At 46.4% G+C, this 23498-nt stretch overlaps 2 protein-coding genes and 1 long non-coding RNA gene across 6 annotated transcripts; 2 read left to right on the top strand and 1 right to left on the bottom strand.

Moving 5' to 3' along the window:
• Positions 1-21: 21 nt before the first annotated feature.
• On the top strand, positions 22-13214 carry LOC148112223 (uncharacterized). Of its 2 annotated transcripts, none has more exons than XR_015729714.1 (3): positions 22-201; positions 11561-12834; positions 12935-13214. It is a non-coding gene; the product is annotated as an uncharacterized LOC148112223 (long non-coding RNA). The 2 variants fall into 2 exon arrangements; XR_015729715.1 differs by having other exon boundaries at positions 42-201; positions 12319-12834.
• Positions 7948-16455, bottom strand: BRCC3 (BRCA1/BRCA2-containing complex subunit 3). Its single transcript, XM_060692108.2, has 8 exons — positions 16323-16455; positions 14386-14505; positions 13544-13631; positions 12719-12807; positions 11679-11734; positions 9845-9976; positions 9340-9383; positions 7948-8571 (listed from the first exon to the last, which is right to left on the bottom strand). Exons 1-8 carry the CDS (start codon positions 16425-16427, stop codon positions 8420-8422), a joined length of 786 nt encoding a protein of 261 aa, XP_060548091.1. The 5' UTR covers positions 16428-16455; the 3' UTR covers positions 7948-8419.
• A 62-nt stretch (positions 16456-16517) lies between these two features.
• MTCP1 (mature T cell proliferation 1) lies at positions 16518-21958 on the top strand. Of its 3 annotated transcripts, none has more exons than XM_087877672.1 (5): positions 16518-16628; positions 21075-21258; positions 21362-21532; positions 21631-21683; positions 21822-21958. In XM_087877672.1, the coding sequence occupies exons 2-4, from the start codon at positions 21139-21141 to the stop codon at positions 21676-21678; spliced, it is 339 nt and encodes a 112-aa protein (XP_087733798.1). In that variant the 5' UTR covers positions 16518-16628; positions 21075-21138; the 3' UTR covers positions 21679-21683; positions 21822-21958. The 3 variants fall into 3 exon arrangements, with proteins under 3 accessions (XP_087733798.1, XP_034279949.1, XP_060548089.1); XM_034424058.2 differs by lacking the exon at positions 16518-16628 and adding an exon at positions 16686-16740; XM_060692106.2 differs by lacking the exon at positions 16518-16628 and having other exon boundaries at positions 16847-21258.
• The last annotated feature ends 1540 nt before the right edge of the window (positions 21959-23498 follow it).

Below are 23498 nucleotides of genomic sequence, written 5' to 3'. Positions count from 1 at the left end.
GCCGTCGGATCCTAGAGACCCACTCCCCTCCACTCCCTTGAGCCGCACTGGGGAGCCCCGCGGACGGATGGGGGGCTCGTGGTTGGCTTTAACAGCCGAGAGCATTTCATCCCTGCATCGCATGTTCCCATTTATAAGGCTAGAGAAACAAGGCGTACATGAATTTCCATCCTTCCCTTGATCATTTAACGGCCTATATTGGTAAGCAAATGAACATTAGAAATGTAGAGGAGTTGTTGTTTGTGGTATGTCATTGTTTTTAAGGTGTGGCAACACATCGGTAAATAAACCTGAAGCTAATGTAGCTGCTTCACTAACAATTATCAAGATAATTGTTATTTCTCTTATACAATTATAATTATACAAGAGCAACCAGGATGCCCACCAAGCCATGCCCATCAAGCCACACCACGCCCACCAAGCCATGCCCACCAAGCCATGCCCATCAAGCCACACCACGCCCACCAAGCCATGCCCACCAAGCCATGCCCATCAAGCCACACCACGCCCACCAAGCCATGCCCACCAAGCCACACCACGCCCACCAAGCCATGCCCACCAAGCCACACCACGCCCACCAAACCATGCCCATCAAGCCACACCATGCCCACCAAGCCATGCCCAAGCCACACCATGCCCACCAAGCCATGCCCACCAAGCCATGCCCATCAAGCCACACCACGCCCACCAAACCATGCCCATCAAGCCACACCACGCCCACCAAGCCATGCCCAAGCCACACCATGCCCACCAAGCCATGCCCACCAAGCCATGCCCACCAAGCCACACCACGCCCACCAAACCATGCCCATCAAGCCACACCATGCCCACCAAGCCATGCCCAAGCCACACCATGCCCACCAAGCCATGCCCACCAAGCCATGCCCATCAAGCCACACCACGCCCACCAAACCATGCCCATCAAGCCACACCATGCCCACCAAGCCATGCCCAAGCCACACCATGCCCACCAAGCCATGCCCACCAAGCCATGCCCATCAAGCCACACCACGCCCACCAAACCATGCCCATCAAGCCACACCACGCCCACCAAGCCATGCCCAAGCCACACCATGCCCACCAAGCCATGCCCACCAAGCCATGCCCACCAAGCCACACCACGCCCACCAAACCATGCCCATCAAGCCACACCATGCCCACCAAGCCATGCCCAAGCCACACCATGCCCACCAAGCCATGCCCACCAAGCCATGCCCATCAAGCCACACCACGCCCACCAAACCATGCCCATCAAGCCACACCATGCCCACCAAGCCATGCCCAAGCCACACCATGCCCACCAAGCCATGCCCACCAAGCCATGCCCACCAAGCCACACCACGCCCACCAAACCATGCCCATCAAGCCACACCATGCCCACCAAGCCATGCCCAAGCCACACCATGCCCACCAAGCCATGCCCACCAAGCCATGCCCATCAAGCCACACCACGCCCACCAAACCATGCCCATCAAGCCACACCATGCCCACCAAGCCATGCCCACCAAGCCACATCACACCCACCAAGCCATGCCCACCAAGCCACACCACGCCCACCAAGCCATGCCCACCAAGCCACACAATGCCCACCAAGCCACGCCCACAGAACCGGTAGTTTAAAAAAAAAATTGGATTTCATCACTGGACTGGACCTAGGAGATGGAGGGTTTAAGGCCCCGTGGACAACTCGCCACAGTCTTAACTTGTTGCAGGACAACTGGCTGCGGGACAAAGAGTTTCACTAATATCAAAGAAAGTGCGGGATAGAATCGGGGGTGAAATCCAGCAGGTTCTGAAGAACCTGTAGCGGATATTTTCACTAGTTCGGAGAACCGGCAAATACCACCTCTGGCTGGTCCCAGATTGGGGAGGGAATGGAGATTTTGCAATTATCCTTCCCCCAGGAGCGGGGAGGGAATGGAGATTTTTGCAGTATCCTTTTCCCAGGAGTGGGGAGGGAATGGGGATTTTGCAATATCCTTCCCCCAGGAGTGGAGAGGGAATGGGGATTTTGCAGTATCCTTCCCCTGGAGTGGGCAGGGAATGAAGATTTTTTGCAGTATCCTTCCCCCAGGAGTGGGGAGGGAATGAAGATTTTTTTGCAGGATCCTTCCCCCAGGAGTGGGGAGGGAATGGGGATTTTGCAGTATCCTTCCCCTGGAGTGGGCAGGGAATGAAGATTTTTTGCTGTATCCTTCCCCCAAGAGTGGGGAGGGAATGGGGATTTTGCAGTATCCTTTCCCAGCCACACTCACGAAGCCACACCCACAGAACCGGTAGTAAAAAAAATGGATTTCACCACTGGATAGAATCATTAAAGAAAAGGATGTCAAAGGAGGGACAGAATGAGATGGGAATGGCAAAAATATTTAAATAGAATTGCTAAATTGTCCCACAAGAAGTTGTCTTGCAGCAAGCTGGCCCATGCTGAGTTGGCCATGGTGAGTTGGCCCATTCCCCCAGTTGATCCCGGAACACGCTCACTGATTTTGGTTCAGCTCCGTTTCTTCCCTCCCTTCCTCGCCCTCCCTTTCTGTGCCCAACCAACCTCACAGGGCTATTGTTGAGGAGAGAGATTCGGGTGCCCTTTCTGGAGTTTCCCAGGGAAAAGGTGGAATATTAATGCTTTAAAGGAATGGATGGAAATAAAGAAGTGGAATAGAAGCGATTTAAGTAAACAAATAGATAAATGTAAAGAGATGGAATAGAAGTGTTTTTGAATCAAGGAATAAATGAATGCAAAGAAGTGGAATATGAATGCTTTAAGCAGATGAATAAAAAGGTGGAATATAAATGCTTTAAACAAATGAATAAAAAGGTGGAATATAAATGCTTTAAACAGATGAATAAAAAGTTGAAATATAAATGCTTTAAAGAAATGAATAAAAAGGTGGAATATAAATGCTTTAAAGAAATGAATAAAAAGTTGAAATATAAATGCTTTAAAGAAATGAATAAAAAGGTGGAATATGAATGCTTTAAAGAAATGAATAAAAAGTTGAAATATAAATGCTTTAAACAAATGAATAAAAAGGTGGAATATTAATGCTTCCAAGGAATAAATGAATTAATATAAGGGTAGATTACAAATGCTTTAAATAAACAAGTCAGCCTTAGTGCGTTTATTTTGACTTTTATGTCTTGTGGGAATGGAGGCCACTAAAAATGATAAAAACAGTAGAGGTTAAAGGACAGCAAAATATACCGAGCAGGCCCGTAGGGCTGCAATTAAAATTAAACTGTGTACAAAATAAACACAGGATGATTCGAAACCACCATCTGGTTGGCTACTGTGGGAACTTTTGGTCTCTGGTCTAATCCAGCTCCCCCATTGTTACATTCTTCTGTTCTCTACTGGTGATAAAGAGTTTACTGGCAGAAGACATGACCTGAATGAGAAAGAGCAGGACAGAATAAGATGGAATAATATTTCTGAGCGAGGAGGAGGCCCTTGGAACAAGACTTCAGCCTAGATATCCAGACTCAAAATATTGTAGAATGAGCTGGATCACCTTTCCAAAGGCACAAGAAACGCTTATCCTTTCTTGGAAAACCCATCCCATCCAAGCTAAAAATATTGGATGGCATTTAGGTAACTGATTGCAAAAGTGGTTTAAAAAAGGGACAGAATATGCGGTGACATAAAATGACGCTGAACTTGTCGATTGAAAGGTTGGCAGTTCGGCGGTTCGAATCCCTAGCGCCGCGTAACGGGGTGAGCTCCCGTTACTTGTCCCGGCTTCTGCCAACCTAGCAGTTCAAAAGCAGGTAAAAAATGCAAGGAGAAAAATAGGGACCACATTTGGTGGGAAGGTAACAGCGTTCCATGTGCCTTTGGCGTTGAGTCATGCCGGCCACATGACCACGGAGACGTCTTCGGACAGCGCTGGCTCTTCGGCTTTCAAACGGAGATGAGCACCGCCCCCTAGAGTCGGGAACGACTAGCACATATGTGCGAGGGGAACCTTTACCTTTAATATGGTTTCAAATTCCATCCGTTCCAATGAAAAGAGATGCACTCATTAAAATGAAAACAACGGATTGTTTTTTTGTTTTTTTTACAAAAGCTCGTATTCGTATCGTCGTGGCTCTTGATAGCTCATTTTGTTCGCGGATGACAACCCGATTCATACTTTCAAAGTTTTAAAAACTGTTTTTTTTTTTTTTAAAAGGGCCAGTTAAGATGTGATTAAGGGGTCCACAGATCCTGTGGCTCGCGCAACACCACACTTTCTCTACCATTCAGAAATGACAGGTGTCAGCTCAGCTTTGTATCACGAGGAAGGAATGCACCCTTTTGTCCAGCGCGGTGGTGCTTTATGCTCGTGAATCACATTTTCCTCAACCTCCCCGGGGAGTTTATAAATAGGCCGGCCAGCTGCCAGGGAGCCATGAACTCAGATAATGCTGCTGTAAACATTATCCAGGAAGGAGCGAGGAAACAGAATGGAATTCAAAAAAACCTCTCGGAGGGCCCTGCCAGCCGATGCCAGTGGCATGCGTGGGAACAGAGTTCCTTCCTCTGGTTGTGCTAACAGAACAACTTGTTGGCTAAAAAAGGTGCCTCTAGGACAGATGGTTCCAGCAAAGGCAGGAATAGCAAATTCAATTGTTTGCAATTATGTCGACGCATACAAGAAGGGGGCACTGGCAGGTTAAAGAGAAGAGAGGGAAATCTGGTGAAATCAAACCCGGCAACAAATGGGATGTGTTCGATTCACGGATTTGAAACAGAAACATGTTTTTCCTTTTTCCCTTGAATTTTGCAGGATGGCTTGTGGCTTATCGTAAACACCGCTGCAACGGAGTTAATCCCCTGCCCCAAAGAAATGTTTCAGAGCATTTTTACGCACTGTTTAGGGAACTGGGTAAATTAAGGCAGGTTGATTTCTATCCTACAACTAGAGCTGAGAATATAAGAACACAGGTAGTCCTTGACTTACAACAATTCATTTAATGGCCATTCAATGTAACGACAGCACTGAATGCTATACAATTGAATTGAAAACTCCTGATATTGCATTAATATTGCACTGTGCAGTAGAATTCAATAGTTCCTGGTCTGGGATAGAAGCTGTTTTCAGCCTCTTTGTCCTTGTTTTTATCGTCCTGTACCGTCTGCTAGATGGTAATAGTTATGAGATGGATCTTTAAGAATGTTTTGAACTTTCTTAAGGCAGTGGTTAACTCTAACCCTAACGGACGCGGTGGCTCAGTGACTAAGACACTGAGCTTGTCGATCGAAAGGTCGGCAGTTCAGCGGTTCGAGTCCCTAGTGCCGCATAACGGGGTGAGCTCCCGTTACTTGTCTCAGCTTCTGCCAACCTAGCAGTTCGAAAGGACGTAAAAAATGCAAGTAGAAAAAATAGGGACCACCTTTGGTGGGAAGGTAACAGTGTTCCATGCGCCTTTGCCATTTAGTCATGCCGGCCACATGACCACGGAGACGTCTTCGGACAGCGCTGGCTCTTTGGCTGTGAAACGGAGATGAACACCGCCCCCGAGAGTCAGGAACGACTAGCACATATGTGCAAGGGGAACCATTACCTTTACCTTTAAGGCAGTGGGAGCTATAAAGCTCTTCCAAAGACGGGAGAGGGCAACCAATAAGGTTGGGGAAGGAGTGCCCACCAATTCACCCAATTGACCAATGTGACCTGCGACACTTGGAGGGGGGGGATGAGGTTATTTCCTAGTTTAATTATACTGAAACCGCAGGAAGGATTTAGAATCGGTTTTCCTCTGAAGCAGTGCCAATATGATGTACTCAATAAAGAAGACTCTTTGAGAACGAACCAAGGCTTGGGTTGGGTTGGGTTAGTCAAAGCCTTGACAGTAGGCAGGCCTAAAGTTGCTGCATTGATTTTTGGGAGTTAAAAACACAGATAAGAAGAGGGAAATCCAACCCAGATTAGACTTGCTTTGTCCGGGATTAACGGCTGGCCGGGGCTCACATACAATGCAGCTGTTTCGTTAGAGAAGAACGCGGTGAGGTATTTGCAGCTGCAGCAGCTCTTTTGAGATGCTTCAGTTCTTCCAAGGCCTGGCTCTGATCCTGGTCAAAAGGGGAGCCATGGGGGGTGGGGAGGGGGAGGAGAAAACGATGAAAGCAGTTGCTTAAACCATTGGTGAGGGGACTTCAAGGCTGAGCATTCTGCAGCAACAGCAGTTTTGAGGGATGAAATGGGAGAAGAACGCTGCCGCCAAATGGGCAACTCAGAGGGAGCCATCTAAAATTCCAATAAAGGGGAATATTTGCAGCTCGGGGTTGAAATGAGAGGCACTTGGTGCTCTCTGAGCTGGCTGGTTTTCTTGCAGACATTTCATTACCCATCTAGGTGACGTCATCAGTGCTAGGAGGGAGAGGAGGAAGAGGAAGACAATGACTATGGGGTCCTTGCTGCTCTGAGCTTGCTGGTTTTCTTGCAGATGTTTCATTACCCAACTAGATAACATCATCAGTGCTAGAAAGGAAAGGAGGAGGAGGAGGAGAATGAAGACTATGGGGTCCTTGGGGCTCTCTGAGCTTGTTTTCTTGCAGACATTTCATTACCCAACTCGGTAACATCATCAGTGCTAGCAAGGAGTGTTGTTTGCTGTTAGTTTATATTCTGATGTCTTGCCTGTCTGTGTAGGTGGGGGCGGTCTTAAGAGATTCGTTGGTTGGGCTTTTTACTGATGGCTCTTTGGCAGTTTCTTGTCTGGGGTATTGCTTACTTGTTGGTCTGAAGTTAACTTTGGAGTTAATCTATGCTGATCTGAGTGCCGATTACTAAGTGGAGCGGTGCTGGAGTCTTTTTCTCTTTTGGGCTGGTTGATTATCACTTTTGCGTAGCCTATAAATGTTGTTAACACCTAGGATTTTCAGCCTGACAAAAGGAAGATAGAAATGAGACACAACCAGCAAAGAACCAGCTCCTGCCGGATTCCTGCATCTCCTTCTTTGGCTTTCTGTGAAATGGGAGTCCATGCAATTTTCAGAACAGCTGAACTCTGTGCAATGGCCATCGCCGATACCCTGCTTATGTTCTTCCTCATCCTAAAGCAAGTTAACAACCAATACACCAATTCAGATGTTCAACTCTTTTTTGTTTCTTCCTCTCAGGATCCAGAAGTGTAATATCTCTGTCCGTAATTTGCTTAGCATTATGGTTAAATGTGTTTCTTTAGTTTACTGCTCTCCTAATGAGGCAGAATCTCAATCTGTGGCTTGTTTGTACGCTTGATTGTGGCTTGCTTATAGAAAAAAGGATCCTAGCTTAAATCTTAGACAAGCCGAAGAAAAGGGTCTTTCTTGCTAGTTTAATCACTTCGATTAAAAGGAAGAGCCTTACGGGTGCAAAGAGTTAATTTTGATAAGGTTTTAAAAAGACCCTTGACAAGCGCCCCCCAAAGAAATGCAATTTTGAAGTCCAGCTTTTTATAAGGCATAATATAAAATGTTAGGAAAATGTATTAAAATGGTTTAATTGGGAGAGACCCTGAAAAAGACAGTGCACTGAAGGAACCCAACCATATGATATGAGATAGTAACACCATCTCCAGCACTTGCAGGTGGGAACTAACAGAAAACAGCAAAAACTATTATTTGTATACTGTTTTTGGATACCGGCAACAAACAGAACAAGCACAGTTTTTGTTCCGTGCAGATGCCTTAGTTTTCCCTTTCAGTCTGAAAATTGGGGGGAAAAAAACATTTCTCAAAATCAAAATTGAAATCAAAATCAAAATCAAAATCTCGGCCCTTGAGGTCTTCGATTACAGAATGCCCTGAAAGGAAAATCTTCTAGGATGAGCTCGTCCAGCTGAGATTTTCAAAGTTTTACTAATTAAATTTGGTTATAAAGCACCGGTTAGACTCACTGACTCTTCTGCATTATTTGCGATATTTATTTTCTTCTTCTTTATATGGAATGGAGCTGGCAAGGGGACAACATTCAGAAGGAATCGAATCATTTGACTTTATTCCATTCGAAAAGAGACAGGCATGCAAAATCCTTCTTCGGCAGTCAAGAAACGTGACGGGAGCAAGAATGAGGCAAAAGAAAGGAGGCGCGTTATCTCTGAAGACCCACCCAAATGGTGCATCCTGAGATAAATTAAGAATCACTCGCTACTAAATGCAGTAAGGACAATGGCTGCTGTGCTCATGTTATCTGACCTTGACAACTTCAAGACCCGTTGTGTTCAAAGAAAAAAAATGAAGTCCACCATGTAAAAAAAAAGTTATTTTCTTCTTCTTCTGCAGTATCTGCTGGTCTGCTCGACACGGAATCCTCACCGCCCTGAAATGCCATTTAGCAGAAGTGGCCTTGGCCTTCTCTAGCAGTCACGGCTGCAAGATGGAAAAAGGGGGCAGGAGAAACAGCAGCAAGACAGGAGGGGGCTGAACCCAGGAGCGCAGAAGCCTCGGCCTCCTTCACTCCAAGGCAGCCAGTTCTTCCAGGAGCTCTTCTTTTTCCCTCTGCAGTTCGTGCATCCGTTGTTTGTTCTGCTCGAAACGGTCCTCCAGCCACTGCAGCAGAGGTCCGCTGATGGCAGACATCTGGCTACAGAGGTTCTTCGTGAAGACTGGCAAGGAAAGAAAGGGGCAGCTATGAGCGGGCAGGAGATACCTCAAGAAAATGGTGCAGGAAGGCCCCCGAAACTTTCAGCCCCATACAATATGGATGATGCCACCTCTCGGTTAGCTCCCCCTCCCCTCCATCCTGCCATTAGTTACACTGGACAGTTAAAACATCCCGCTGATAGATGTTTAAGGACCCAGAAGCCCAATTACCGTATTTTTCGGAGTATAAGACTCTCTGGACTATAAGACGCACCTACCTTTTTTGGTGAGGAAAACAAGAAAAAGAAATCTGCCTCTGCCTCCCAGCAAATTTTGCCTCCTGGCAGCAAACGGCAAATAGCCTGCTTTACTTTCATTTTCGTTTTCAGCATAGCTTGATTAGCACAAGGAAAAAAAAAAAAAAACACTGCTCCAAGCAGTTTACCTCCTTGCAGCCAGCAGCAGAGGCCCGCGCAAAATAGCTGAGAGCAAAACAGCTGAGTCAGGAGGCCAATCCAAGGGACAATCGACTTGTGCTAATTAGGCTGTGCTGAAGCTGAAATGGGCTGTTTCTTCTTGCTGCAAGGAGGTAAATTGCTGGGAGGCAGAGGCCAAAGGGTGGGGGCCGGCGGGTAGGCAGGGCTACATTTGTTGTATAAGACACACCTAAATTTTCACCCCCTTTTAGGGGGTAAAAAGGTGCGTCTTATACTCTGAAAAATACGGTACATCTTTCTGAGCCTCGAGATGTAAGCAGCACCCCCCAAACTCTGGGTGATGGGAAGTCGTACCTGAGCCATTGTGAATCTTGGTTATAGAATCCAGGTGGGTGAGGCTAAACAAGGAAAGAAAAGATATACCTGTGTTACTGAAACAGTGACAGCAATCCCCAAAAATCACAGGTATGTTTTTGGCCTAATTAGAAGGGACTCCCTATTGGGGTGTGTGAGAGAGAGAGGGAGAGGGGGAGCGGGAGGAGAGTGGGGTGTACTGTGTGTAGAGTATCCTCCCTGCCCAGGTGATTTAACAAGGAACCTGTCCCAAAGATGCTTTTTCAAGATGCAACTGGACTTTGATTTTTTTTTCCTTGAAGACGTTTCACTTCTCATCCAAGAAGTTTCTTCAGTTCTAAAGAAGAGAACTAAAGAAGCTTCTCAGATGAAAAGCAAAATGTCTTCAAGGGAAAAAAAAAATCAAGAAAGTCCACTTGCCTCTTGAAAAAGCACCTTTGGGATAACCATGGCCTGGGTGACTGAGGATCTCCATAGGCGAAAAGGAAGCTGGATTTCACCTCACCTGTGGATTTTCCTATATGCATCCTGCTCTTCCTGGCACAAGATTTTCGGCAGTTCCACAGCTGATTCGAGGCAAACTTTCCCAATGGTATTGTGAGGGACGACGTGGATGGGGATTTCAATCCTTTCGTACCTATAGGGGAAAGTGTGTACACATCATACAAATACAATTTGGGGGGGGGGGGAAATCACGTTTTCTAAAAAAAAACATTTGGGTAACTGTTTTTTCCTATTTGCTGGTCCTGCAAGAACTTAGTAGAGGAGACTCAGATGGAAGAGAGGCCCTACTTCTGCATACGCACTGCCTATGTGAATGTAGAGGCTTTGTTATAGACCAGGTTTCTTTTCAATGATGAGATTGCCTTAAGCCTTGTTTATTAACCGTTGTTAGTGGGAATGTGAGTGTAACAGCAGGTTCATTATCCCACCAATAGCTGCTTCCCTTGTTAAAATAAGGGAGCAAAACGCTGGGCCTTCACTCAGCTAATAGCCATAGCACTTCGACTTATCTACCGCTTCACATTGCTTTACAGCGCTCTCTAAGTGGTTTACAGAGTCAGCGTATTGCTCCCAACAATTTGGATCCTCATTTTACCCATCTCGGAAGGATGGAAGGCTTGAGCCTGGTGAGATTCGAACTGGCAAATTGCAGGCAGCCGGCAGCCAGCTGAAGTAGCCTGCAGTACTGCACTCTAACCACTGCGCCACTGTGGCTCAATAGAATATAGAATAACGTTCTGCCCCTTCGCTTATTAAGTTACTGTGTTCTTACGTTGTTTATATAACTATGAAGCTTTTCTGACTTTGCTTTTTTCTCCTTTTCTTCTCCTACCCACCATTTGTTTTGTATTTGATCTTTTACAGCCAGAGTGTAAAACCTGGCCCACCGTGTCTTCTTTTCACCCTAGCTTTCGGCTCTCCTAGTGCCCACTTATGGCTACATTTCTCACTTCTTCTCTGCATTTCTTTTACTGTTTCCCCCACCCACTCCCCTCTCTGCCTTTTCCTCTCCCTCAACTCTCTGGCAGAGATTTCCTCTCCATCCCCTCTTCTCCAAACAATTCGAACCAAGAGAGAAAAAGGTGCACCAGCATGCCCTGTCTCCACCCTCCCTTCAAGGCAGTACATAGTTCTGCAGAAGTCATTTTCAACCAAAGGCAGACACCTTAAACAGTTATCAAAGTCAATAAAAGATACTTATTCCATGCTACGTGTGTGAGCCCCCGCACACACAATAAGATCATTTTATTACAACTGTTTTATAACGCAGCAGGAACTCTGGATTTATAATAGCTGGTGAAATAGCTGTCACAGAGTGTTAGTAGGATGGAGATAGGGATAGGATAAGGCAGGGGTCTGCAACATTAAACATTCAAAGAGCCATTTAGACTCGTTTCCCACAGAAAAGACCGGGAGCCACAAAACCCTTTCCGTGCCTGACTATTTCTTGAGCGGCCACAAAACTAGCATATGAAGTTGAATTAAATGGTCTGTTTTCTTCTGAAACTTTCTTTTCTTGGATTTATCCATGGTTGGCCTACCGGGGGTTGAAAAGCTCAATAAATCGCGTGCCGGCGGTGTCGCACATTGGCGGTTGTGACACATATTTAGAGTGAAAGGGAGCTGCAGCAGAGGGGTAAAAGAGCTGCATGTGGCTCCAGAGCTGCAGGTTGCTGACCCTGGGATAAGGTATGAGATTTCTTTTCTCTTCACACAGCTTACTACAGAGACAACGCAATTACATGCACTGGGGGAGAATTACTAAAACTGAAATTGAAAGAAAAGTGTGAGAGAAGTTTTAAGTTTGCTGCACGGATGTTCATCAAAATCCTTACTCAGAGCTCTTCTGGGCTTGAATGGACTGGAAACAGGTGTACAAGACTCGGCCCGTCTGCATCAAATGAAAGATAATCGTGTGAAGCATGTTAAGTCTCTCTCTCACACACATACACTTCCCACATATACACACAATGTAGCTGCTTAATCCAATTTTCCACTACTGACAAAACGATTTTCTGGGAGTAAGAGGAGGGAAAATTGTTGAGGGACACGTTATTATCAAATAGGGTTTAGTGTCATATTATTCCGTCTGCACCCTGATTAAATATTAATCTCCCTGCTTTCTAGCCAGAATGAAACCAGATACTTGAGATGTGACCACATATTCCACACACTGTTTAGTTGGAACCAAAGGTCTCCTGTCATTTATTTCTTTCGTAATGTTCAGTTAGACTGTACTAGAAACACATTATATTCATGGACAAATTTTCATCAGCATTGACCAATTTCATCCGAGGGTACAGTTAAGCTCAGAGGCGTTAATTTCAACCTTCAACTAAGTACTCAAGAGATTCATTTGAGGAAACATTATCTTATCTCAAGGAATTGTTAAAAGTATCTTCCATGTTTTATCAATCATGATTGAAATCCACTGGTTATAAATTATACAACCAATTTTGTTTTGTTTTTTTCTAGGAACCCTGGATATCTGGACGGATGCTTTGAGGGAAGGAAAGCCAGATAGTTGAACAGACTGTTGCAAAGTTACCATCCCATTTAGCTGAGTTCGTGCACTTTTCAAACTTTACGATTCTGTACTGGGTCACTGACATACCCAATTTACATATCAGGACTCCAATATCATGCATGGAAAGAAAAAAAATATATGCAGGAAATCTACTTTTTAACACAATTTTAAAACGAATGTTCTTGCAAATCATGCCGACGTTAAAAGCATAGGAGTGGCACTATATTTTAACAGCTTCCAGCTACGCTGACTAGAAACAGAGCAAAACACTTATTACAAAATGAGGTCAGATAGCAAGATACCTGTCCTATCAGAGGACCAGGTACCATTTATTTGTGTTCTATTTACCTTTGTGTTTTTATCTTCAATGAAACAAGAGAAGATAAGCCCCACAAAGCCTTGGTCCATCATCTGATACATTGCTTGTGTGCGCACATCTGTAGAAAATCATCAACAAAAAAAAGGTATGAGATTTCAAACATCTCCCCTGTACAGAAATGGCAGTCATGGGACTATCGGCACCAGATGATCAAGTCAAATAAATGTTCCTTTTTTTTTTTCCAGAAACAGCAGAAAGCTTCAGGAAAGAAGCTATCCAAAAGAGGACATTTGAAAGCCAAAATCAAGGTGAGCATAAAAGCTAATGAAAATAAGAGGACAGTCCGGCCACAGATTCCTCGAAACTTGCTACTTGTCCAATTGCAATCCTATCTTCAAAATGTTGGGGGGGAAAATGACTCCTTTTCAGTGTATGTGACTTAAAGCAGAATATTCCTGACCTCCCAGAAATATAATGAATTCTAGACAAGAGTTCAATAAAGCAGATTTTTTGAATAGGTGAAAATATACTACTATTTTGCTATATGCCAGAATCGGTGCTGGATCGATGTATGCATATTAGAAGAGTTACACACAGTTTAGTTTCAATTAAATATTTCTGTACTTCAATCTTCTTGGATAGAACCATAGCTTAGCAGAAGGTCAACGATTCAGTTCCAACTGCCAGAATTTTTTTCTGCCAGTCAAATATAGCTTATTTGATTAGAACTAATTATCAAGTTCCGTACAAAGCACAGCTTAAGTGACTCTCTTCAAATCTTATCCATGTCAACATTTTACTCATTCAATGGGAAAGAGGTGGACAGAAAATGATTTCAAGCATCTTTCTCTTACCTACATGTGATGGCCACACTGTTATGTGAGGATGAGAGTGATACCAGCCTACAACTCTCATGGGGCGTCCTGTTAATTCAGCCAATCTGTGTGTTAGTTAAGGGTGCTTAAAAAAAACTACCAGAAAAATAAATATACTTTTTATGTTGTGGTACAACAGGTACAACAGAAGGGAGGCGGTGGCTCAGTGGTTAAGACGCTGAGCTTGTTGATCGAAAGGTCGGCAGTTCAACAGTTTGAATCCTAGTGCCACGTAACGGGGTGAGCTCCTGTTACTTATCCCAGCTTCTGCCAACTAGCAGTTCGAAAGCATGTAAAAAATACAAGTAGAAAAAATAGGGACCACCTTTGGTGGGAAGGTAAGAGTGTTCCGTGCACCTTTGGCATTTAGTCATGCTGGCCACATGACCACAGAGACGTCTTCGGACAGCGCTGGCTCTTCAGCTTTGAAACGGAGATGAGCACCCTCTAGAGTCGGGAACGACTAGCACATATGTGCGAGGGGAACGTTTACCTTTAATATAGTTTCAAATTCTATCTGTTCCAATGAAAACCTTTACCTTTACCTTACAACAGCACTAAATTACATTTAATTTATTTGCAACCCCATCAAAACAGTAATTTAATAAAATCCCTGGAATAAAGTTTTTCTCACATTTAAACAAGCAAGGAAGGTCATTAGGAAGAACTACTGACAATAATCAAAGTAAACACACTTCAGTCTAAACTTCTCTTGCAGCATAGAAAAAGAAATCAGTAGAAACTGGAAGTCTCTTTTCTAGATTGCAAATATCTACCTGCTTTCAAACTAACATTAATCCATAAACTTGATAAAAAGATATCTCTGCTTCTGTTGAAGCAGCTGAGAGCTGCTCGGGAGAAATCTCCACACGGTCTTTTCTTTTATCTGACCTGCGCAGAATGATCACTGAGTGAATGTGAACAATTCGGCTTGTATCAACCTGGAGATAACAAAGAAGAAAAATCATTGCTAGGCAATACAACACAAGATACATTGCACTATTGCTATCTGCATGATATAGTGAGCCTCTGCATCAGGTTACCGTGTGTAAAGACAGCCCTACAAGCTATCATCTTATCCGTCTTCATCTCACCTCTCTGTGACACTTTTTGAAAAAAAATGCTGATTATTTCCCTGCAGTTTTATATATTGCACAAACTTGAAGCAGCTATTCTGTTTAGTTTGCGAGTATCAGAATATGAAACCAATTTTGTGTGATGTTCAATTCCAGCTTGTGGAAAGATGAATTGTGTAAATGCACTTTGCACGTCATTACATTCATTCAGTCACTGCAAATATGTGTGTGTGTGCGTGCATGTGCTTCCTTCCTATCAATTCCCGCTCTCCAGCACAATTCCCATTGTCAATTATTGCAATGCATACAATTGCACTGGCAACATGTGGAAACTATTGTCCTAGGCCAGGGGTCAGCAACATGCGGCTCCGGAGCCTCATGCGGCTTTTTGGGCACTCTGCTGTGGCTCCCTGTCAGGTGATCCCACCATTGGCTGGCCCCGCCCCTCACACTCCCCTCCCTATCACTTCTCGCCTGACCTAAGAAGGTAAGGGCGACGGCGGGGGATGGAGAAGCGGCCTGGGCAGACACAGAGAGATACAGAGAGAGACACACAGAGAGACTGGGAGAGAGAGAGACATAGAGAGACACACAGAGGAAGAGAGAGAGACATAGAGTGACACAGACACACACACACACACACACACACAGAGAGAGAGAGAGAGAGACAGAGTGACACAGAGAGAGACACAGAGAGCCTTGGTAGTACAGGGGTTTAAGGCACCCTGTTATTAAGCTGGTTATTAAGACCAGCTGCCTGCAATTACTGCAGGGTTCGAATCTCGCCAAGGCTCAAGGTTGACTCAGCCTTCCATCCTTTCTAAGGTAGGTAAATTGAGAACCCAGTTGTGGAGGCAATAAGCTGACTTTGTATAAATATACAAAAGGATGAAGGCTATTGCTGAACACATTGTAAGCCGCCCTGAGTCTTCGGAGAAGGGCGGCATATAAATCAAATTAAAAAAAAACAAAACAGAGAGAGACATAGAGTGACAGAGAGAGGGAGAGACAGAGAGAGACATAGAGTGATACAGAGAGAGAGGGAGAGAGAGAGACAGAGACACAGAGAGAGACACACACAGAGAGAGGGAGACATAGAGTGACACACAGAGAGAGACACAGAGAGGGAGAGAGAGACACACAGAGGGAGAGAGATAGACATAGAGTGACACAGAGAGAGAGGGAGAGAAAGACATAGAGTGACACAGAGAGAGAGACACAGAGAGAGAGAGAGGAGGCGAGGGGCGGGGCCAGCCAGTGGTGGGATCACCTGACAGGGAGCCACAGCAGAGGGCCCAAAGAGCCGCATGTGGCTCCAGAGCCGCAGGTTGCTGACCCCTGACCTAGCCTGATTCTTTCACCTTCCAACTTCTACCTCGTGTTTCCAACCATGGAGAGAATCTATTCCATGCAGCATAGTATTCCGTATCATCTTCATCTTTTAAAAATAAAAACATTTTTTAAAAAAAATATTCAATAATTATTATTAAAGGCGGGATAAAACCCACAATAATCAAAGCACTAAGAAGAAAAAAAAAAGCAAGCAACTACGTCGGCTTCTCTTTCAGCGCCAGTTAACAGATCGCCTCCTCCCCTGGAGCCCGTCGGCCGGGTCCATCGGGCGGAGCTCGGCCCTTCTCTGCGGCCCGTTTGGGCTCCCCTGCCGGTCCCAGCGGCCGTACCTCCCCGATGCAGAGCCCCATGACTTCCTCCTTCTCGGTGCTCAGCGCGTGGTTTAAGCACACCAGGAAGGCGTCGGCCTCCAAGTGCGCCGCCTGCACCGCCATCCCGGCCCTGGCTCCGCTCCTTCTCCTCCTCCTCCGACGGCGACCGTTCCTCGGCTCGGCCCCGGGCGCTCCAAGCAAAGCCTTTCCGCCCTAGGCCCGTGTTTCCCCGGGCAACGCCGACTTCCGGTCCGTCTCGCCGGAAGTGGCCGGCCGGGCCTGTGTTGACGCGCTCGTGAGTTCCGCCGGCGAAGTTGCCAGCAGGTCGGTTCCGGCCGAGAGTGGGAGGACGGGGGGGGGGGAGGGGGCGCGGCGGAGTTGGGCAGCGCGAGCTGTGTACGTCCGGCCGTGGGGCGAAGGAGACGCGGCCTTGTGGGTGGGTCTGCCTCCCGTGGGCCGCCCGACCGTTTCGCTTGCCCTTCAGCCGGGAAGGGCGTGTGTTGGGGTGGGTTTGTGTGTGGGTGTGTGTGGGTAGGTGGGTGGGTTGGAAGAGCGGGTCGGTCTCTGTCTGGCCAAGGAAGGCGGGCGGTTGGCTCACCCCCCCCACCTCCGTGGGGGAGGGGGGGCTGCTCTGACGCCCCCTCCCCCACCAGGGACGTCCTTCCCCCCCAGGGACGTTCTTGGGGGAGGGGGCTGTTTGACTCCCCCTCCTCCCACCAGGGACATTCTTGGGGGAGGGGGGCTCCTTTGACGCCCCCTCCCCCTACCAGGGACGTTCTTGGGGGAGGGGGGCTCCTTTGACGCCCCCTCCCCCCACCAGGGACATTCTTGGAGGAGGGGGACTGCTTTGACGTCCCCTCCCCCTACCAGGGACGTTCTTGGGGGAGGGGGGGCAGCTGAAAGGACAGAAGCCACACTCCACCCCACCCCACTCCGACCCCTGGGTTAAAGGAAGCTCTGCCAGGGCTACATTGACAGGCTGCAGTCCCACAGGCGGAGAGCCCCTTTCTCTTGATAGGGGAAGGTCGAACCTGTTGGGCTTTCTACCTAATCCAGGCAGTCCTCGATTTACAACCGTTCGTTTAGTGACCGCGACAAAGGGACCTTGTGACCGTTCGTCACACACTTAATGACTGTTGTGGCATCCTTTTCTCCCCACCCCACCCCCCACGGTCACGCAATCGAAATTCAGGCGCATGGCCAGTGACTCGCCTTTATGACGGTGGCGGTAGTGTCCCTCTGTGTGTGTGTGTGTGTGTGTGTGTGTGTGTGTGACGTGATTCCCTCTTTTGCGACTTTCTGACGAGCAAACATCCAACGGGGAAAACCGGATTCATAGAACAATGGTGTTAAGTGAGGCGGTGATTTCACCTAATAACGGCGGGAAGGAAGGCCGTAAAATGGGGCAAAATTTACTTAGCCACAGAAATTTGGGGCTCGGTTGCGGTCGTAAGTCGAGGACTACTTGTAGGGGCTTCTTTTTTTTTTAAGGGGGAGTGGGGAGCGGGTGATTCTACTCTGGGCAGAGAGAAAGGACCTGGAGAAAGAGGCGAGGGTAACCTAAGCCAGGACAACCCCTTCCCCCTTATAGTTGGGTTCACAAGATACTCCCAACTTAATAGACAAACCTGCTTTCCAGATTTGCAGTATGTTCAACTTGAAACTAATCTTAAGTATCTAGGTTTGGTCAGAATGCTAAGTCACACATGAAAAATATCCCAACTATGGTCAACACTAGCCAATATACAGTTGCTGGGCCTTGAACTAGGCCAATGTCAAGGTGTTACGTGAACACTGCCGTCTGCAGATTGGACCAGCTAATTCTGCCTTCCCCTTCTCTCTTTATCAGAATGTGATGAACAGGAAACCAGTCCTAGCAGGTGTAGTAGCAGCATCTTAGGGTGCAGATATGTGGAGAGGAAAGATTTTGGTTGCAAGGTTTCTATTAAAATGCGGGGACGTGTGTTGGGCCCCGTTTCCTCTAGGCTTCCAAAATCCGAAAGGAATTGGCAATTGTGGGTTTGTCTCCGTATGTCGTGTGCAGAAAGCGATCTCTTTTCTTGAGCCCGAACTCAAGGAAATCGGGACAAGGACTAGGAACTCTGAAATATTGCACAAAATTGATGCCAAATTTTGCAGAACTGCGAAAAAGGAAAGAGGGCTGCAAAGAATTTAAACAAACCCCAAATCTCATTGCTTTGAGTTGATTTATAAAATGTAATAAATAGCACAGGAGCTACAGCCTCCACCTTTCGGTGCAGTTAGGAGTTGCTGACTTCTCAGGACCAGATAAATGTTTAGGGGGCTGAAGGAATCTTGGCCTTCTAAAGCTGAACTTCACAACAACTACTTGGAAACAGACAAATTGCGCCCACAGGAGGTTCGTTGAGCCTGCAGACTGCTTCTTTGGGATTAAGCGTGTTGCAGCCATGATACATGGCGTAATAATGCTGCTTATGACAGATCCGACTTTTGGTTCAGTTCTGTGTTCCATAACAAGTCAAATTAGAGAAATTTCGCCACATCTGGAGGAGGCATTACAAAAAAACAATCAGCAGGCTGGAATAGCGCAGCTATTCCCCTCTGGTTATATTTTCTTACTGCTCTGCACAAATAGGGAGTCTTAATAGACTTCAGCTAATGTTCTTTGTTTTCTGAGCAAATTGCCAACATCAGAATTAATGGTATTAATAGAATGTGAGGCGGATGTTGCAGCAATACATGTATAATGCTCCTGATTCTTACTGTGTGGACTTACTGTGAGACTTTTTGAAAGGACCCCGGTGCAGCTCGGGAAAGTGTTATTTCTTCAAACCAAACATAGGCAAAAATTTCTCCCCTCTGAGTCACCCTCAAATATTGCTCCATTGGTGAGAGCCGCCCTTCGATATTAGGGTGCTGCCAAAATACAAGCATGAGTATTTTTTTTTTTTTATTCTGCAGGGCTTTTCGAATTTGCAGCAATGTGTTAACTGTGCAGCCCAACTTGGCTGCACCAGTGTGTGTGTGTGTGCATGTGTGAGAGAAGGGGGATGGGCATCTTATATGGAATACATGTTTCTTGGGGAAAGTTTCTTGCATGGTGCGGGTTTGTCCCTAATTGTGTCATTTGAGCAGCTCTCGATACGTTTGGCATATTTAGTCATTTGAGCCCGAGAGGTTGTGTGGGAAATCACAAGCCCAGAGGAACAGCTTGCACCTTCCTTGGCCTATTCTGTTATTCCTTCCCAGTGATCAAATGCAAAATGTTCTTTCAAAAGTTGGCCACCAGAGCGGTTAACCACATAGCTTTCTTTTCTGCTTTGCTACACAAAGTGTTTTTGATGTGTGCTGCTTCTTCCTAGCAGCTTGGAAACACCCTTATTCTTCAGCCGCTCCATTCAACACTAGTGTGTTAAGATTAAAAAAACAAAACAAAACTAGAAATATATATGTTCCTTTCCCAACATTTTCATCTCCTTTGCTTAGACTGCTGTATTTTTGTCTCCTGATTTGTCCTGGATATGACAGCAGAATGCTAAAAAGAATTTCACTTAAAGTACAGTATGCTTTTTTGCATCTTTTTTTTTTTATTTGCCAAAAAGAAGAGCTAAATTTGTTTGTCCTTATACTGGAAGATCTTCTAACTAATGCAATTGGGATACTAAATAATTTCCGTTTTGCTATGCTTTGCCAACTCTTCAGCAATTCAGTTTTACCCCCAAAGAGGCAAAACAGTGCTCCTTTTGAGAGAGATTTTTGCCCTTCCTACTATTCCATATATCTCAGCACTTAAGGCATTTCAAGGAACAGCAGCAGAGAGTATACTGCCCACAAATCATCAGTTGTACCTATTCTTGATTTCAGATTTTGTAATTTTCTTTTGTTTTTTCCCCTCCCAAAATGGTCTGACATGGTTGTGGGGAGATCAATTGAAAGAGAGAAAAAAATAATGGAAAGGCAAACGGGATGGGTATGGGTGGGTGGGTAATATCCAACGATGAAATTAACTATCAACGCTCCTAAGGCCATATCCAGATTGCAGATTCACTTGGGTTAGTGTTTTTCACCCTCAACAACTTGTGAAATGTGTAGACTTCAACTCCCAGCTGGCTGGAGAATTCTGGGAATAGAAATCCACACTTTCTAAAGCTGCCATGGTTGAGAAACATTGATTTGGTCCTAACTATTGGCCAAATTAGGGACGTGGTGGCTCAGTGGCTAAGACGCTGAGCTTGTCGATCGAAAGGTCGGCAGTTCAGTGGTTTGAATCCGTAGTGCCGTGTAACGGGGTGAGCTCCCGTTACTTGTCCCGGCTTCTGCCAACCTAGCAGTTCAAAAGCACGTAAAAAAATGCAAGTAGAAAAATAGGGACCACCTTTGGTGGGAAGGTAACAGCGTTCCGTGCGCCTTTGGCGTTGAGTCATGCCGGCCACATGACCACGGAGACGTCTTCGGACAGCGCTGGCTCTTTGCCTTTGAAACGGAGATGAGCACCGCCTCCTAGAGTCGGAAACGACTAGCACATATGTACGAGGGGAACCTTTACCTTTACCTATTGATGAAGGCCATATCATAACTGACCACTGCACTTTTCTTGAAAGACCTTTCCAATGGAATCCAGTTTATCTCCAACAGGACAGTGACCAGCACACATTTATGAAACTCTTTCCTTTTTTAAAAAAAAAATTAACATGCTCTTCACGATGCTAGGATGCTGCATGCCACCAGTCCCCCTCCCCTCCTGGCGCCGCTTCTTTGCAAGACTAACCATTGCGTATCTTTGCTCAGAGCTAAAGGTGGACGGTGTAGACATGGGAACCGAGGGCGGGTGTTCCTAGCCAAATAGCAGGGCATGGCAGAAAGTGAGGAAGCTGGCGACGACGCCCAAGACCCACCTGTCCGCCTCTGGGTACGACGGATGGGCGTCTACTGCGATGAGAACCAAGCAACATGGCTGGTGGCACCAGAAGAGGTAAGCTCCCTCGTCTCCTTGCTTCCGTGCCTGGGTTGATTAGGTGCCGATTTTGGCCTTGAGCTTGTCGCGATTTCCTTTTGTGCTTCTCCTTTCGCTCTAGGAAGGAGGGACGCTAAAAGCCCGGATCAGAAGAATCCCCGTCCCCCTGGGTGAAGCCGTGCGCCCCAGCCGCCTTCCTGCTTCTCAGCTGCCCCACATGTGGCAGCTCTCAGAGGGGCCGCAATACCGGGACAGTAACTCTCGCATCTGGGACATTGAACATCACTTAACGGTAAACCTGGCTCGTTGGAGAACTGGTGGAAATCTGGTCCCGACCATCGTCCCGTCAGCTGGGCTCTTAAACAATAAACGCGCCTTTGGGTCTTGCAGGTCATGGGAGTGGAAGAGCTGCTGTTGAAACTCCTGACCAGCAATTAAACCCGGTGAGCTGCTTCTCCTCTTCCTCCTCCTCCTCGTCTCCCTCCCCAACCTCCCTTGCGTTCATATGTTTAGTTTCCGCTTTTTTCTTTGACTCACGGTGGTTCTTCCATGCCTTTTTTGTTTTGTGTTTTGTCTTTCAGGAGCTGCAACGCCAGGACAGTGGTCCCGTTTGGGTTTTCTTTTTATGTGTTAACTCCTAGCACTCAAAAATGCCGCTGCCCGCGAGGCGGAGCACGGCGTGCGCCTCTCTTTACCGCCCACAGCAGCATCACCCAAGAGCTTAGGACAGGCAGTCGGGAAGAGTGCCATGGCCAGTTGAAAGCGGAGGGGGCAGTTTTAGGTAGGCAAGACCGGACCTGCCCCTCCCCTGCCGGAAAGCTGGTCCAGGATACCGTGATTGAAAGAGTGGAGGAACAAGCCATGTGCGATGATGGCCTTAGCCCTCCTGCTTGCAGAGGTTCCGGAAGCCTGGAGGGTGGGGAGGGGGGTGCAAGGGGAAGGTCTCGGAATGGAAGGATGGGACCCCCTCCCCCCCATGGGCTTCTGGATCCAGTAAAGCAGGTCGCAGCTTCTTTCTTTGAATGAACCGCCTTGAAAAATACTGCTTTTTTTTTTTTATCGACCGAGGATGTTTGTGTGTTTGGTTTTTTCATCTTGTTGATTTCTGGCAGCATCACCAGGCCGTAACACTGTTCCCTACATGTTTTGACAAGACTCAGTGACTCAGAGGGGAGAATCTTGTTTCCAAAATGCAGGATGTTAGGGGCCTTCCTCTCTCCCTCCGTCGTCTTCACCCTTCCTTCTCTCCCTCCCTCCCTTCCATTCTTTCCATCCATCCATTCCTTCCATCCATTCCTTCCTTCCTTTCTTCCTTCCATTCCTTCCATCCCTTCCTCCCTTCCTTCCATTCCTTCCTCCCTTCCATTCCTTCCTTCCTTTTATTCCTTCCTTCTATTCCTTCCTTCCATTCCTTCCTTCCTCTCTTCCTTCCTTCCATTCCTTCCTTCCATCCCTTCCTTCCTTCCTTCCATTCCTTCCTTCCTTCTATTCCTTTCTCCCTCCCTCCCTCCCTTCCTCCCTTCCTTCCTCCCTTGCACAAGGAACTACTATCATTCAAGTTCCATTCAGTTCCAACATCATTTCTTCAACGCATGCAATCCTTTTAAGTACTTTAGTTTTCATCCTTTTGAGTGCGTTAATTATTTGACAAGTTTGTTTAACGGCGTTTGTAGCAAGGGAAGGTGGTGCCAGTGTGTCTTTCTAAGCGTCATTCCAATATTTCGGACAGGAGCCTAACAACTTATCAGTTGATAACGCTCAGGATCTACTTAAGGAAAGAACATCTCTCTCTCTGGCTGGGTTTATTTATCATACTAAGCTAAAGAAGTTTTGATTATGACTTAGTCTATGATACGAAGCTATTTACTGTAATGGTGGCCTTTGCTTTTGTTGCATGAATCCATCCGAGGCTTTTATTTTGGCAAGCTGGGTTTAAGCAAACCCAGGTTACCACATTGTGGTCCTTCTCAAACTTTCTCCATCCAATGTTGTCTCTTGCTTGGCAAGCTCTGGGGAAGCCAGAACTCACCTGGACTCTGCCGGCTCTCTCAGGTGGCATGTGGGAGATTGACAGCTGACCCTTTTCAAGCAAATGGACTTAAAAGAGGGTGAAGAAAACTTTTGACTAACTGGATCCTCTACTACCAGATTCCAGATGGGTGATGGGTGGAGGGGGAAATGGAGTTTCTTTTAGATACGGCCTCAGGTACTTTGGCCCTCTGTTTTTCCCAGGATAATATTTCCCTTTCTGATTTTTG

Source organism: Pantherophis guttatus, chromosome 12 (genome assembly GCF_059756535.1).
Source record: "Pantherophis guttatus breed Tessera chromosome 12, ASM5975653v1, whole genome shotgun sequence".
NCBI classification, from domain to species: domain Eukaryota; kingdom Metazoa; phylum Chordata; class Lepidosauria; order Squamata; family Colubridae; genus Pantherophis; species Pantherophis guttatus.
The sequence above is the reverse complement of the archived record's forward strand: the minus strand, read 5'-3'. Positions and strand labels throughout refer to the sequence as shown.

What these genes read in the sequence shown, in the direction of transcription:
- BRCC3 (XM_060692108.2), bottom strand. Translation starts at nt 16,427, where the DNA reads ATGGCGGTGCAGGCGGCGCACTTGGAGGCCGACGCCTTCCTGGTGTGC. An exon ending in AGTGTGGCCATCACATGTAG is followed by an intron (nt 12,808 to 13,543) that starts GTAAGAGAAAGA and finishes GATTTTCTACAG; the next exon opens with ATGTGCGCACACAAGCAATG. An exon ending in CAAGATTCACAATGGCTCAG is followed by an intron (nt 8,572 to 9,339) that starts GTACGACTTCCC and finishes TTTCCTTGCCAG; the next exon opens with TCTTCACGAAGAACCTCTGT.
- MTCP1 (XM_087877672.1), top strand. Translation starts at nt 21,139, where the DNA reads ATGGCAGAAAGTGAGGAAGCTGGCGACGACGCCCAAGACCCACCTGTC. An exon ending in GGCTGGTGGCACCAGAAGAG is followed by an intron (nt 21,259 to 21,361) that starts GTAAGCTCCCTC and finishes CTTTCGCTCTAG; the next exon opens with GAAGGAGGGACGCTAAAAGC. An exon ending in ACATTGAACATCACTTAACG is followed by an intron (nt 21,533 to 21,630) that starts GTAAACCTGGCT and finishes TGGGTCTTGCAG; the next exon opens with GTCATGGGAGTGGAAGAGCT.